At 34.3% G+C, this 13,715-nt stretch overlaps 1 protein-coding gene across 14 annotated transcripts in view; it reads left to right on the top strand.

Moving 5' to 3' along the window:
• The window catches only part of SHLD2 (shieldin complex subunit 2), a 41,255-nt gene extending 29,273 nt beyond the window's left edge, over window positions 1-11,982 (top strand). For 13 of the 14 annotated variants that reach the window (XM_042791531.1, XM_032994151.2, XM_032994150.2 and 10 more), the window contains 5 exons: window positions 1,652-1,786; window positions 4,641-4,847; window positions 5,687-5,921; window positions 9,579-9,694; window positions 10,283-11,982. In XM_042791531.1, coding sequence (XP_042647465.1) covers window positions 1,652-1,786; window positions 4,641-4,847; window positions 5,687-5,921; window positions 9,579-9,694; window positions 10,283-10,455 — 866 coding nt within the window. In that variant the 3' untranslated portion in view covers window positions 10,456-11,982. The remainder of the gene's footprint in view (window positions 1-1,651; window positions 1,787-4,640; window positions 4,848-5,686; window positions 5,922-9,578; window positions 9,695-10,282) is intronic. The other variant, XM_032994156.2, reaches the window with a different exon arrangement.
• The last annotated feature ends 1,733 nt before the right edge of the window (window positions 11,983-13,715 follow it).

Genomic DNA, 13,715 nt, shown 5'->3' with positions numbered 1-13,715 from the left:
AGAGGTACATTCTTGCTATAGACCACTGCTTGAGAAGAGGGACTGGTTTATGAAAATGTCATGTGATACTGTCAAGCTTTACTAATTGAAAGCTCACCTGCCAACTACCTTCCAAGCAAGCATCCTGTCATTAAAGAAAAATTTGGTTATGCTATAAACCATGTGGTTTTAGAATGAAACAAGTTATTGATGATTTTAATCTCATGCTTTAGGATTTGCCTGCCTTTCTTACTTTATAATGGAACTGTGTTGCTCTTTTCTAATGTTTTATTCAAAACATTTCTTGTTTGTTTATTTCTATTTTGTCCTACTTAGAATAGATTTTTTTAAAGCTAAGCATTCCTGGTTTCTTAAATACGTGCAATATTTTTTTATAATAATCCTTACTTGTGTGCCTTTTTCTACAAGTTCTTTTTGATTTTCAGCACTGGAAAGTACTCAATGTGAAGCTATTAAGATATCTTACTGTGATACTCCTATTTCTTCTGCATAGGCACAACAGAGTGTTACCTCATTAATATGGTTTGGTTTGGAAATATGAGTTTCCTGTATGTTTTTATTGTAAAGACCCCTCTCCCCCAAAGAATCATGGTCAACGGTCTATGTACTGATTTTTTTGAGTTTATTCTTATGTCACAGATTCCTTTTCTTCTAATAGTGAATGCAGTTATTTCATGATTTTGCTGAGTCAATTTTCCATAGTAAAATTAATAATTTGTTTCCATTTCTTCATGGTCAGGCCTTATGGCTGCTTCCTGTCTTCTCCACCTTCTGAAATGAACAAAACCAAATTATCTTGGGGCATTCTTAGTATTTCATGCAGTGTCTTGCCATCTTTTCCCTGAATAACTGTTCTGATTATCTTTTCTTTACAGTACCACTGTTTCTCAGTGCTTGACTTCAAGGTTTGCATGTAAATTTGATCATATTGCACTATCATCTTGTAACACTCAAATTTTTACCCACGTTGTCAATATTGTGTGTATTCATTATAAATGGAGAATTTTGAAGATAGAAATCTTCATATTTTATTATTGTACATAAATCTCAGAACTGTTAGATCCTTAAAGCAAGAGCTCTTGCTCAAAAATGTTTATGAAAAATTTTAGTTTTAGTGTGGAACTGAAGCTTTCAGACGGTATCTTGGGTAAAAGTGCTGTAGCAATCTTAATCATTTCAATTCATATGCACTGTTACTAATCCTTAGTATGTTTGTACATGACCATAGCTTGCTTTTGTGAGAAAACTTCGAGAGAAATGTCTCTTCATATGTATTCCACGGAAGTTACAGGACTTTAACTTCCAATTATGATAGTCTGTTGCTGAGAGACTGAGTACAATTTATTTCCAGTTATACCGGTCAGGATGATTGTGTGCTGTTTCAAAGGGAAGTGTCCAGTTGCTGAGTATTTAAGTGGATAAAGGTAAATTAGTACACTTCATGCATTCCTTCAGACTAGATTCATGTTGTTGAAGAGATCAGATTGCTTTAAATCTGTCCTGAAGAAACTGTAGGTGTATTATTGGTTTGCTTATAATTGTACCATAAAATATGATAGCAGCATGATTTCATCTTAATATTGAGGCATGTGGGTTTTGTGTGTTTATATGCTTTTTACTGCAGAAGTCATATAATTTCAAACTTTTTCAGAGTCTGTGTATAGCTACAGAGGTGGCAACCAAAGAAAAATTGTTCTTACAGTAGAACAGAACAGAGATCAACACTATAGGATGGTGCTGTGGGGATCAGGGGCTGCCTGGTGCCCTCAACTTCAAAGGAAAAAAGGTAAGGTCCTTGTACCTATAGGTAGCTGTAAAGGGATTTTTATGATGCTATTAATATCTTTAAAAAGCTCAGCTGGTAACATTTTTCCATTCAACCTTTAAATAGTCCCCTTGGAAGGGCAACATATTTGATACCAATTTTAACACTTTTCTGTTAGAAGCAGTGCCATCAGCAACAGAATTTGAATGCACTTGCTTTAGAAGACTGAGAAAGAATGAGTATTTAGAAACTTGAATCTAGATACGATATATACTGGTACCTATTAAAAAAAAAACCTTGAGTGCTAATTATGTTATCAGTTTTGTTGAGGCTTTCTTATCATTGCATAGTTTAGCTTGAATTGCTGTTTTTTTCTACTTCTGATTTTCAGTCTCTGCTTTCTACCTTATCCAGCCTTGTCAGGCTTTATATCCTAATGGTCTTGCTATCAAGTCTAGCTGTAACTGACTAAAAGCATCTCTTGCTAGAATTATATAGCCTATGTTTTAGCGGTGACGACTATTGAATTTTGGTTTATTCCTGGCCATGTTCTTTTAAAATAAGCAAAACTAGGTTTTTGTTAAATGAATAACTTAAGAGTTTGTGTTTCCGGTCAACAGATACACTTAGGAAGTAAATGCTGTATTACATGAAGTGCAGAATATGTCTTCCTAAAAAGCCAGTTTTTGTGTAGTGCAAAATAAAACCCAGAAAGGTTAAACAACCCCATAGTGAATCTTTATATATTAAATGTAGACACTCTGAATTGAGCTAGTTCCACTTCAATTTATAAGTAATCTGTACTCCTAGAAATCATTTAACTGCAAGACCTACCTCTAAACTACTTGAAGATAGTCCAATTTAAGCATTAACCAATAAACTTTACTGCAAACCTACATGGCTCTTATTTTTCTGCATACCTCAGAGTGAGCAGATATGTTAAATGCTTTGAAATCTTACAGAATTTAGTATGCTAGAGTATTGTACTTCTCAAAATACAGTATTTTAATTTTTTTTGTAGCTGCAAACACAAGATACCAGAGGTAATTTCTAAGACACAATATCATTCTTTGATGCTTAAAGCAGAAAAGTGTAAGATGGAGATCTCTATAGTAGTTTTTGTATTTGATGTAAAGCTTGTGTCTTATTCTCCAGCTAGTGTTCTGTGCCTCTAGCAGTTGGCGTTTTAATGATTAAAGGATTATCTGAAATTCAAGATAAGAGTGATTTCTCAACTGTTCAAATACTTAATCACAGACAAACCATGAACATTGGATCCCAGTAAGATAGCCAAAAAGATAAATTCACGTGATACTAAAGCATATACAACATAACAGTTAAATGGTGTGAGTGGGTTACAGGAAGAACACAATGTCTGTCCTTGCAAGAAGCCATAGCACAACTGTATTTGTTTACTGGTTACACTAGCAGATTGGAAACCTCATAGTCTTGTAGAGGAAGGTATGGAGACTTGTGATTTTTAAACTATCTACATGCTTAAAATAAAGTACATAAGACTATACAGTTCTAGAGCATCTAAAAGTTGTTGCCAGTAAATGTTACTTATTTTTAATCTCTTGCTAAAAATCAATCTAATCTTCTAGTATACAGTCATCAGACATTCAATTCATGTTTTACACTCATCTTGTTTAGATTACCAAAAAAGAAAGGTTTATTTCCTTAGATACATTCCTGTAAACTTAATTACTTATAGTTTACGTGTTTTGTGATCAGTTTTCTAATCAACAGCGGAATGTTGAATATCTGAATAATAGGTTAAATTCAGCTATCAACCAAATCTTGTACCCTAGTTAGACTATGTCCTCTACTTCCATATATACCCTCTTGCCAAGTGCCTGTTTGTTTCCTTCTGTTCAGATTTTTTTTTCTCAGTGTTGCTGTAGTGTTACTGAATCTTGCTTTGGACTGGAACATACTCAGTTCTGGGGAATGCAAGATCTTTGGTCAGATATGAGGTGCATGAAACTAGACTGATGCTCAGAGGACTTTTTTTTTTTTAGTATTTTACTGTAAAACACTGGGTCTGACAGATTTTTCATGAGCTTGCAATTTTAGCAAGTTATTCACCAAAAATCAGACTCATCCAAAATATGAAAATGCTTAAAGGTAGTAGTAAAATGCTTATATGGACAGTTGAATACAATAAAACAAACAAACAAGAAAAAGCCAAAAACCAAACCAAAAAACAACAAACAAACCTGAGGTTTTTTCTACCCTTATTTTCAGAAACAATTATTTTTGCTGTAACTTTCAGCTTGAGCAAACATGGGAAAAAGTAACAGTCTAAATGGTTATCAGAGTTGATTAATAAGCAGATACTGGATTCTTATAACAAAGTGAAGGACAGCCCAAAATATATTATTCTTCTATAATCTCCATTTCTAAAACTATTTTTCTTTATTACATAATCAATTGGAAGAAAGAACATAAATTAGTATTTTAAAATTAGAGCATTATGGAGATAAAAGACTAAAACCAAGGACATATTAAAGATGGAAGTTGATTAATAACATGAAGATTTTTTTTTCTTTTAGACATTGACAACTTTTCCTTATTAGAGCTGACAAGCAATTTCAGAACTGTTTTCTTTTTCCAAAAGCTGAATTGTCTTGAAAGCTGAATTCAGTGCAAGTGAATTAAAAGCATTGCTCTGCTATGAGAGGACTCATGAAGGGTTTATCGGTAACTGAGGTGAAAAACCCTACATGTCATCAGGTTGAAATAAAGTTGCCAGAGTTGACCATATGAGAATATATTGCTGATTTGTTTCTCATTCTTGTAAGTGACTCAAGCTTTCTATAAATTAACCAAGGTATAGAAAGTAAACTCCTCTGTTTGCTTTTTTGTTCTGTAGATCACATATGGGATTTTAAATACCTTCTGGTCCAACACAGTTCTGTCTCAGGTGACTTTGAACTGCACACAACTCCGTGGTCATCCTATGAGTGCTTGTTCGATGATGACAAAAGGGCAGTTGAATTTAGAGAAAAATTTCAGAAAAGCAAAACATCCCTCATGCAGATGACGAAGCTCTCAGCACATCTGGAGGAAAAATGCTCAGGTAAAGTTGTTATCCATAGCTCTGTAATGTCTGTTGTGCAGTGCATAAATAAGCAAAACAGATGCTCTGTTGATCAAGTAAAATGTTGGGGTGTTTTTAAGTTAACACAGTTCTAAGAGTCTTATTCTGGAGGCGGCTGCTCAGTGCCCAGGCAAGCTGTGAATGAAGCCCTCATTCAGTGAGCCCAGAGGTGAGATAGGTGTGGTATGTGGTATCATACAAAGCTAGCTTTGGAACACAGGGAGAGATGCTGCCATTTATTGTCCACACCAACCAGTCTAGTAATGATGTGATTAATCACTGAAAGTTTGTCAAATAGTATTTCACCAAAACTGGAATTCTCTAAATCGAGTAAAATAACTACTGCTATTGAAAATTTGTTACAAAAGAACAAAAAATACGTTATACACAAACAGTCACCCCCTCCCAGATAAACCTAGAAGATCTCTAAAGTTGGTGTTAAACATTAAGAAGTAACTAAATAAAGTTGGTATTGCAGCATTTAACTCTAGTTTATCTATAAATAGTGAAAAGCTAAGTTGCTAAAGCTGTGCTTTTCAGTGTCTCTGAAGTAGTGTGGAAGAAAAGCAATTAGAATTTACTTGCACAATTCTAATCTCTTGATCACTTATTCAGGCTCTTCTGTAGTGGTGTCTACCACAATAGTACCTGAAAACGTAGTACTTCTATAAAAAAAAAAAAAAAAAAGGCTAAACAACAAAAAAAATCAGCGTTTTATTGATAATGAGTTTTGGTTTGATTCAGCTGTAACCCTTGCTTTTGTTTTCAGTTATGAATAAAACTGGATGTATATTTGATTGAAATTGTTATTTTTATAGGTGTGATTCAAGTGAAAGCCCATATCCTAGAACTGAAGTTTACCATTTCAACTGGTCAGTACAAACAACTCATCTTTCGTGCTGACACTTCACTGAAGTGTGTTCTGGCTTCTCTGCCTATGATCACATATTCAGGTTGTGCTAAATGTGGCTTGGAACTACAGGCAGATGAGAACATGATCTACAAGCAGTGTATCAGATGTTTGCCATACAACAAAGTAAAAACATTCTACAGGTAAACAAAGTAAAACTAAAATCATATGTGCTGTTAGGGAAGTAAACTACAACTTTCTCCATTTTAAGTTCCCCATATATAAAATTCTATATTTACGGTGTAGTTAGCAATTCCTGTTTTTCTAATGAATTTTCAAGGAGCTGTTCTTGAATTGCTGTATTATATTGCCATTATTTATAGGTGATATTCTTTGCTTAAATCTAACCTTTTAATTTCTTTGACTACTATGTCATACAGTAACAAGGTCTACCCAGTACTGTGTGAGTAAACTAAAATGGAGTAAAAGCTTGAGGACCAACAGAAAACTCCTTGAGCATCTTGTTTCAGCCTAAGCTTGAAATAGTGTGAATGCACAACCATATTTTTAAACCGATTAGCCAATTTTAGCCTTGCAGAAATAAAATGAACAAATGTTTTCAATAAGCGATCTGACAAAGAGCAGAGATACTAAGTTATCAGTAGATGGCACTGCAAGACAAGATGTATATGCACCTTTACTTAGAGAAAATGAACTAAAAAAATTCAGTTGATGTAGGAACATTAACAACTACTTGTTCAATTCTTACATTTATCTTGGGCTTTTGAAATGTAAATATCGTAGCAACTTGAATGATGTCTAGGTAGAGAAGGTTGACACAGTTATAGACATAATAGAATTCCAGAATGTGTAAATTTTCTACCAAAATTAATTTCTAAAATTATTACTAAACTATTTCATAGTTTAATAGTTTAATGAATCATTGCGTACTCAATAGTTTCTCCCTTGGCTTTGATTTAAATACTAGAATCCCATTTGCCTAATAAGTTAGTGACATTGTCTTTTTCTTCTATGCAAAATAGTCTTGCATCTTTAAGTTTATATGCTATTTATTTTCCTATGTGGGAGGATTAGGTGCAAAGTCCTTTCTTAACTGAAAGGATTCCCCCTCTCAAAATTATGACCTCTCACGTGGTCCTGAAGGACCTCAATTTACTCTTGCACAAAAAGTGATAGAAAAATGATAAAGATTTCCAACCTTTGTATTCTCAGGATATGAGCACATCTTGATGTGGAACTTAAATGCACAACTTTTTTAAAGAAAAGTCTGTCATTTTTGCACTGAAATTTTGCTCTGAATCCATCTCTTTGGTAGTGTTTCCAAATTCTGTATTGTACGGTAACTTAGTACATTTACATTTTAACAGGAGAAAAATCAGTCTCTTGCTAAAGAAACATCTTGTTAAACTGATATTAATTTATTAACAAAATATGCTGTCCTAGCATTTTTGTGCTACTCAACAGCTTGATATGTCAATGGTTAGTGTTAGTCTTGTTTATAAAACTGTATGCACAACTAGTAGAGAATTAATATTTTTTTTTTTGGTAGTTTGCTAATTCACGTTCCCTTATCACAGATTGGTTTTAATCCCTCAATATAAGGAGGTAGTAAATTCAGTATGCTCTCTTTCTAGCAATGCAATAGCTACCAGCATCTCCTTGGGAGTAAAATGCATATTGTTTTCTACTTAGTATGAGTAAATGTAATAATACTAAATCCTGCAGACTTCTGACAACATAGGATTAGTCTGTAATTTGATTTGCTTCTTTGTGATTCAAGGAATGTGGTAACTAACAGATTTTTATTATTATTATTTTAAGAATATGAAGATTTAAGGTATGAAATAGACACTGTGATAGGAAAATAAATATTATGATAGGATCGTGGTATTTGAGTCACATAGCCTTAAAATCTTGGGTGTCGATACTGTAGGTCAGTGAAGCCGTTCCCTATTATCTTTTTCCTTTGAAATGTAGCAGTCCATTTTGATAGTACGCTGCGATTGTTACGAAGATCATCTTTTCCTTCAGATGCTGAAGACACAAGCTTTAGATAGATGCATGTGTATAGAGCTTTCTTTTTTTTCTAAGTTAGATACCCAGAACACTGAACACTTTAACAGTAGCAGTAGTAATGAGGCAGAAGGTCCTAGAAACTTACATTTTACTTAAGTGCTATCATATAATGTGTGTAAATATTTCCACATTCTTTTTGAGCTAGGACAATATAAATATCAAGCTAGAAAAAATCATGAAAACTAAGACTAGGAAAAATATTTTGTATTTCAGAGTTTACCTCCTAGATTTCATGTATCACAGACAGGTCCTTGTTTCTTTTATCTGTTTTTGCCCAAACTTTCAGTTTCCGAGCATCTTTTCCCTGAAATTTATTATGATAATATTTGGTATGATTGGTTCAGATAATTAATTTTTCAGTCTATACCTATGAGTGTTTGTCATTTGAAAAGATGAACACTTTAACAGTACCAGTAATGAGCTAGGAGATTCCTAGGTACTTATGCTCACCAGGGATTGAATCTAACCTTTCTGTACTAGTGGAAAATCCCATTTCACTGGCATGCTTCACCAGCTGTGTATACAGGTACTAAAGACTATTTACTCAGTAGCCTCTAAGGAATATTTTAGTAGAACTATGTTTAACTTTTGTGAAATTTAGTTATATCCTTAAATATGTTTTTGTTCTACAATGATTTAAATTCACCATATTAAAACCAGTGGTATTCAAGGGATAAACTTAATCACAAAATTGCATTTTCTGGTGATGCTAGTGAAATAAACTTAACAGTATTGGGTTCTGTTTTGAAGTCTGTGTTGAATTTTTCTCACCATGACGGTTCTGTCTTGAAGTAAATCAGCTTATCTGAAAGACTTAGATGACCTTGAGATCAGAGAAACAGGTAGTCAGCATATAATAACCAGGACTGAATCAAAATTAATCTTTCCTAATGCATAGCTTGGTTTGCTAGTTACATCTGTAGACCACATTTGCCTGTGGTTTTGAAAGCTTTAAATTTTGTGACATCTATTAGTATGTTTCTCTGCAAATGTATTCATGTTAATTATACTGTTTCCAAAATGTTGATTTGGTGTTTCTGGAAGTCATAATAATTTTCATGTACTTCAGCATAAATTGTGTAAACCAAAATACATTTCTTCAGAGATAAAATTCCAATTGCCCATAATTATTTGGGAAGCTGAGCATGTAAGTGTACTTGTTAAGCTTTCTCTCGTGAAGGGAGCCAGCAGTCTTTAATGACAACAGATAGTCTGGGCCTTGATTTCTGTCTAAAACAACAGATTTGAAATAATCCCACAGATAATCAAAAATGGAGTTCTCTTATCTCTTTTGATCAATTAAGATTATGAAATTTAGCAGTAGCTTTTAGATTAACAGATGGCAAGTCAAATGATTTGCCTACTGGGAAAATGGCATATTCGCAGTCATTCACTTTTATGCCTCACAGGCATTCAAATTACTGCTGTTAGGTATATTTTGCATCATAACAATGCAGTTTTCATTGTCTTCCAGGAAGAGACCACTACTAAAGCATTATTTTCTTCAGTTGTCTGAAAGTAAGATTTACTTGATAGCTTTAGAAGTTATTTCAACATTGAGTAGTAAATTCAATATACATATTTCAGTCATTCCAACTCTGCAGATTTGACAGAGATGAATGCATAGAGATTTTGTAGTTTTTCTAATTCTTAGTGTTATATTGGAGGATAATATTACATTGTATTACTTTCAGTCAGAAATTTTATTTCAACCAAAAAAACATAGCAGCTAACTGTCAAGAATCTCTTGTTTTCTGATCTAGACCTGCTTTGATGACAGTAGAAGATGGAGGATATGAAATTTATGTTCATGTCGTGTCTGAGTTGGTAGAAAAAATCTTCCTCAATATTCCTGCAGACTGGCTGAACAGATTAGTAGGTACTGTTTCATTAATTACTTGTGATAGAAACAGGCAGCAAAGTTCACAATGGAAGTAAAATTTTTAATTATTGACAATTTAGAATTGTCATGAGATTGTTCTGGAAATACAGTGATTACTCATTGTATGAGACAATAAAAACTCAAAGAGAACACTTCAGTTGCTGTCTGACAAACTCAAAAGTTCAGAGTTGAGGTAGCAACAAGAGGTGAGATGGTATGAACATTTATGTTATGTAGGTATTCAGTAACTAAATGGATTCCTTATATGCAAAACAGAATCTCTTAGCAGTTTTTAGAAATAGCTGACATGCTTTCATGATGTAAATAACTACGCAGTGTTTCAGACAGGTTCTCTTGTTACATTCTGTTTGACTTCTTGAAGTGTTTTACATGATTTGCAGGTGTTAATTTAATGAGAAATAGTCTTAGCACATTGTTTTCAAAAAATTACTGAAAACAAAAGCTAATTTTCTGTTCAGATATTGAGCCACACTTCCAGTGATGCAGTGTAGCTTTCACGGAGGTGGAACTTGAATGTTAGGTGCTATGGTGAAATAGTGAATTGGATTGTTCTGTCTTTTGCAGTGCCTTCTTCAGATGTAACCTACAGCACAGTGGTAGCAGATCTGTGTCATTTGCTGCTAGCAGATACAGAAGCATCCTATTTATTGGAAATTCAGAGCCATTTTGTGCTAGATGAAAACAGCTGTCCTTTGCAAAAGGATTTCCATCTGCTAAATTTTCATCCTGATCTTTGAAGCACTGACCTCTGCAATAACTGAGTAACAGAGACCATAGGAACACACAGATGGCAAACAGATGAAAAATTAATTAGCTCAAGGAAGCGAATCTCTTTACAGTAAACGATTTTGGTTTTAACTTATACAAAAAAAAAAAAAAAAAAAGGACTGGTATGGAATATCTGCTAATAGTATATATGCTGCTGTAATACTGATAAATTATCGTAAAGTATATTTTTATACATACATTTTTATCTTAAACTCCTACTGGGTATCTGTTTTCCTTTTCTCCCCAGAAAAGTTCACAAATATTGAGAGACAATTTTTCTCAGATATGGCAGGTTAGAGGAAGGCAGCCACAGTTCAGTAATAATTTAATTATAAGATTTTTATTTGTCTTAACCATGTTATAGAAAGTGTATATGATAAGTCTTTGTTTGCTTTGCTGTTGTGGTTGCTTTCCTTCTGACAGTGGAATTTCTGCTGTTTACCATCAGCAATTTTGCTGCCATTGTTTTCTCTTGTAAAACAGAACTGTCTCACTGAATCTAATCTTGAAGTTATTGCACAAATTTAATTAAGAGGTTTTAAGCAGTTTAAACTGCTACATTCTTTCATGGACCCTTTAGATTATTTAATTGTTGTAGTATTTATTATTGTAGTATTTGTCCAGCATAAGCTGGCAAATAAACTTTATCACCTTAAGCCAATTTAATCAGTTTAACACTGCAAAACTTTCTCCCAAATTGATCAAATTTGGAAATGAATTAAATTCTTTTTAAAGCTGTAGTGTATTCTGATAGTGATTTTTGTCAGTAACAGATGAAGTGATGACTGCACCTGACTTCATAAAGTAACAACCTCATAACTATTACTCTGCAGAAGCGATTAAATATATAGATTGGTATTTTTCTCTGATCTAAATTGTGCCTCTTAGAGAGGCTGGTAGGAGCTCTAGGGTGCGAATTGTATTCACTGTCTGGCTAGATCCTTGCAAATCTTCACCTGCACTGTTCTCAAAATCAGTTTCCACGTACACTGCTTCAGCTATCCTCGGGCTTCAAACACAGAACTGTTCTCAGAACTGAATTCGATAAGTTGTGAAATGTATTATAATGCAAGTAATGTGACTGAACAGCTTCCATATGCAGTTTCTTACAATTGAATAACCATGTTTGTTGGTGCTAGTTTGGACTCTGTATCTCAGGTGAAAGCAGTTTGGAACTGTTGTTTTTTAATTATGTTGATTAGAGCTATGTGTAAGCCATGTGTTTTCATGTGTACCAATAAAGGGAAAGGTAGTATTGTTTCTGACCAATCTGGAAGCAACAGACACTCCTAAGGATTATTGGATGACTTTGAAGAAATGAATTCTCAGCTGAAGTTTCACAGTCACTTACCTTATTTCTGTATTTAACTACTTGTGTACTGATCAATCTGGTCAGATTCTATTGATCAAACAAGTTTGTATAGCTCTGCTTCTCATAGCAAACTCAGTCTTCTGATTTAAGCCGTAGCCCTTTTCTAATAAAATAATTCCCTGTATTTTTGTCGATCTCTGAAAGAGTCTGACAGTTCTGTCAACAAGCATAGAAATGCTGATCTTACACCAGCAAAATAAATTTCCTGCTGTGCCAAGATACCAGAGACTAGTATAAACCAGACAGCACAGTGACAGCAAAAACTGTGCTCATCACTAGCAGCACTGGTGTGCAAATCAGATGCAAATGCCAGGACAAAATCTCCAGAAGAAAGTAGGTAGCCCCTTATACAAAGGAAACACTGTAGAGTCTCTGCTAGAGGAATGATAATTTCCAGAGTCGAGCCTAGGGCAAGGGAAAACCAGTCACAGAAGAGACTAATTGTAGTATCCCCATCTGGTGATAAAGAATGAAAACTTACTTTTGCTACTGTTAAGAAGTTGTGCTAGAGATGATCACAGGAGACTAGCAATGGCTGAATTTCATCTTACTGTAAAAACACTTCAGGTTCATGTGACCTGGCAAAAACAGACTGACATTGTCTTAACCCATCACCTTGGGGAAAGTCTTAAGCATCTGTGCCTTTTATACCTTATTCTAACTGTGCTTTACTCGCTAATGTCTGGTTCTAGCATGTGAAATTCTTAATTCCAAGGAAGACTATATTGAAGGGAAGAGCAGTTTTAGTGTTTGGATTTAAATGAGGTATTGGCACCACTGCTGGTCCTGTATAAGTGAGAACATTTCACAAGCATTCTGACTTTAAGACTCTTAAAAACCAGACACTGGTTACATTAGCAAAATCCTAAAGATTGTTTTACATCCTATCGCTGTGTGGTCTCATTAGAATGATTTGATAACTTCAGGCAGAAGTCATGCCGTTTGGATTGGTGACCTGTGTGTGGTTAACCACCAAATTGTATATACTGTGGTTAGGTTTTTCCAGCTGACTTGGGGACCTGACTCCTCATTCTCTTCTCATGATTTTTCAGATCACCACTCTGACTGTTGTTTCACATTCCTTCTTGAAATCCAAGCTACAACTATGACACCATAATTCATTGTTAACTTTAATAAATTTACCATAATTCTATAGGGGTTTTTTGGTTCCTATATTCACGTTAGGAAATTCTATGTAAAATTTCTAGGTCCTGCTACCTTATGTTTACTATTTCAGACTTTTCTCCCTGCCTTTCAAACAGGAAGCCATTTTACTTTCTGTGCCTCCATCTGGCATAGAGATTTCTTCTGAATGAGTTTTGTGATTCCTTATCACTTGTAATGAATCTTGCTCCTTTTCAGTTTCATCAAGCTGCTGCTTTTAGAATGTTTTGTTATATTAGGAGCAAGCAATTATCAAATAAATCCATCTGGTCTGCCATTTCCTCACTTAGAGGGGAAGGATAGAGTAGTGCAGATGGCAGTGATCATTAGGCTTCCTAGAAGACTAGTATAGGTGTAATTTTAACTGGGAGAGAAGGTGGAGAGTGATCCACAAAGGAATATAAACACATACACTGAATAGTGGTAGGGCAGCTTCTCCAAGATCCTGTTTTCTAGAACAAGAATGTAACCATTATTGTCTGTTCTAAAATGGTGGTAAGTTGCTGCTCACTGTCACTTGATGGGGTTGTACTTCCATTGTTATCTGCTAGATTTATTGCAGAGTTTTAAAAATTAATGTATTTGTCAATAGTAATGAGACGTATTGAGGAAGGTATCACGTTTTGTATGATCTTGTATCTATTTTTTGTGTATTTCTTGGATGGGGTTTTTCTGTGCTGTGCATCTTGGTAA

The sequence above is a fragment of the Tyto alba genome, unplaced genomic scaffold (genome assembly GCF_018691265.1).
Source record: "Tyto alba isolate M040663 unplaced genomic scaffold, T.alba_DEE_v4.0 Super-Scaffold_1, whole genome shotgun sequence".
NCBI classification, from domain to species: Eukaryota; Metazoa; Chordata; class Aves; order Strigiformes; family Tytonidae; genus Tyto; species Tyto alba.
The sequence above is the reverse complement of the archived record's forward strand: the minus strand, read 5'-3'. Positions and strand labels throughout refer to the sequence as shown.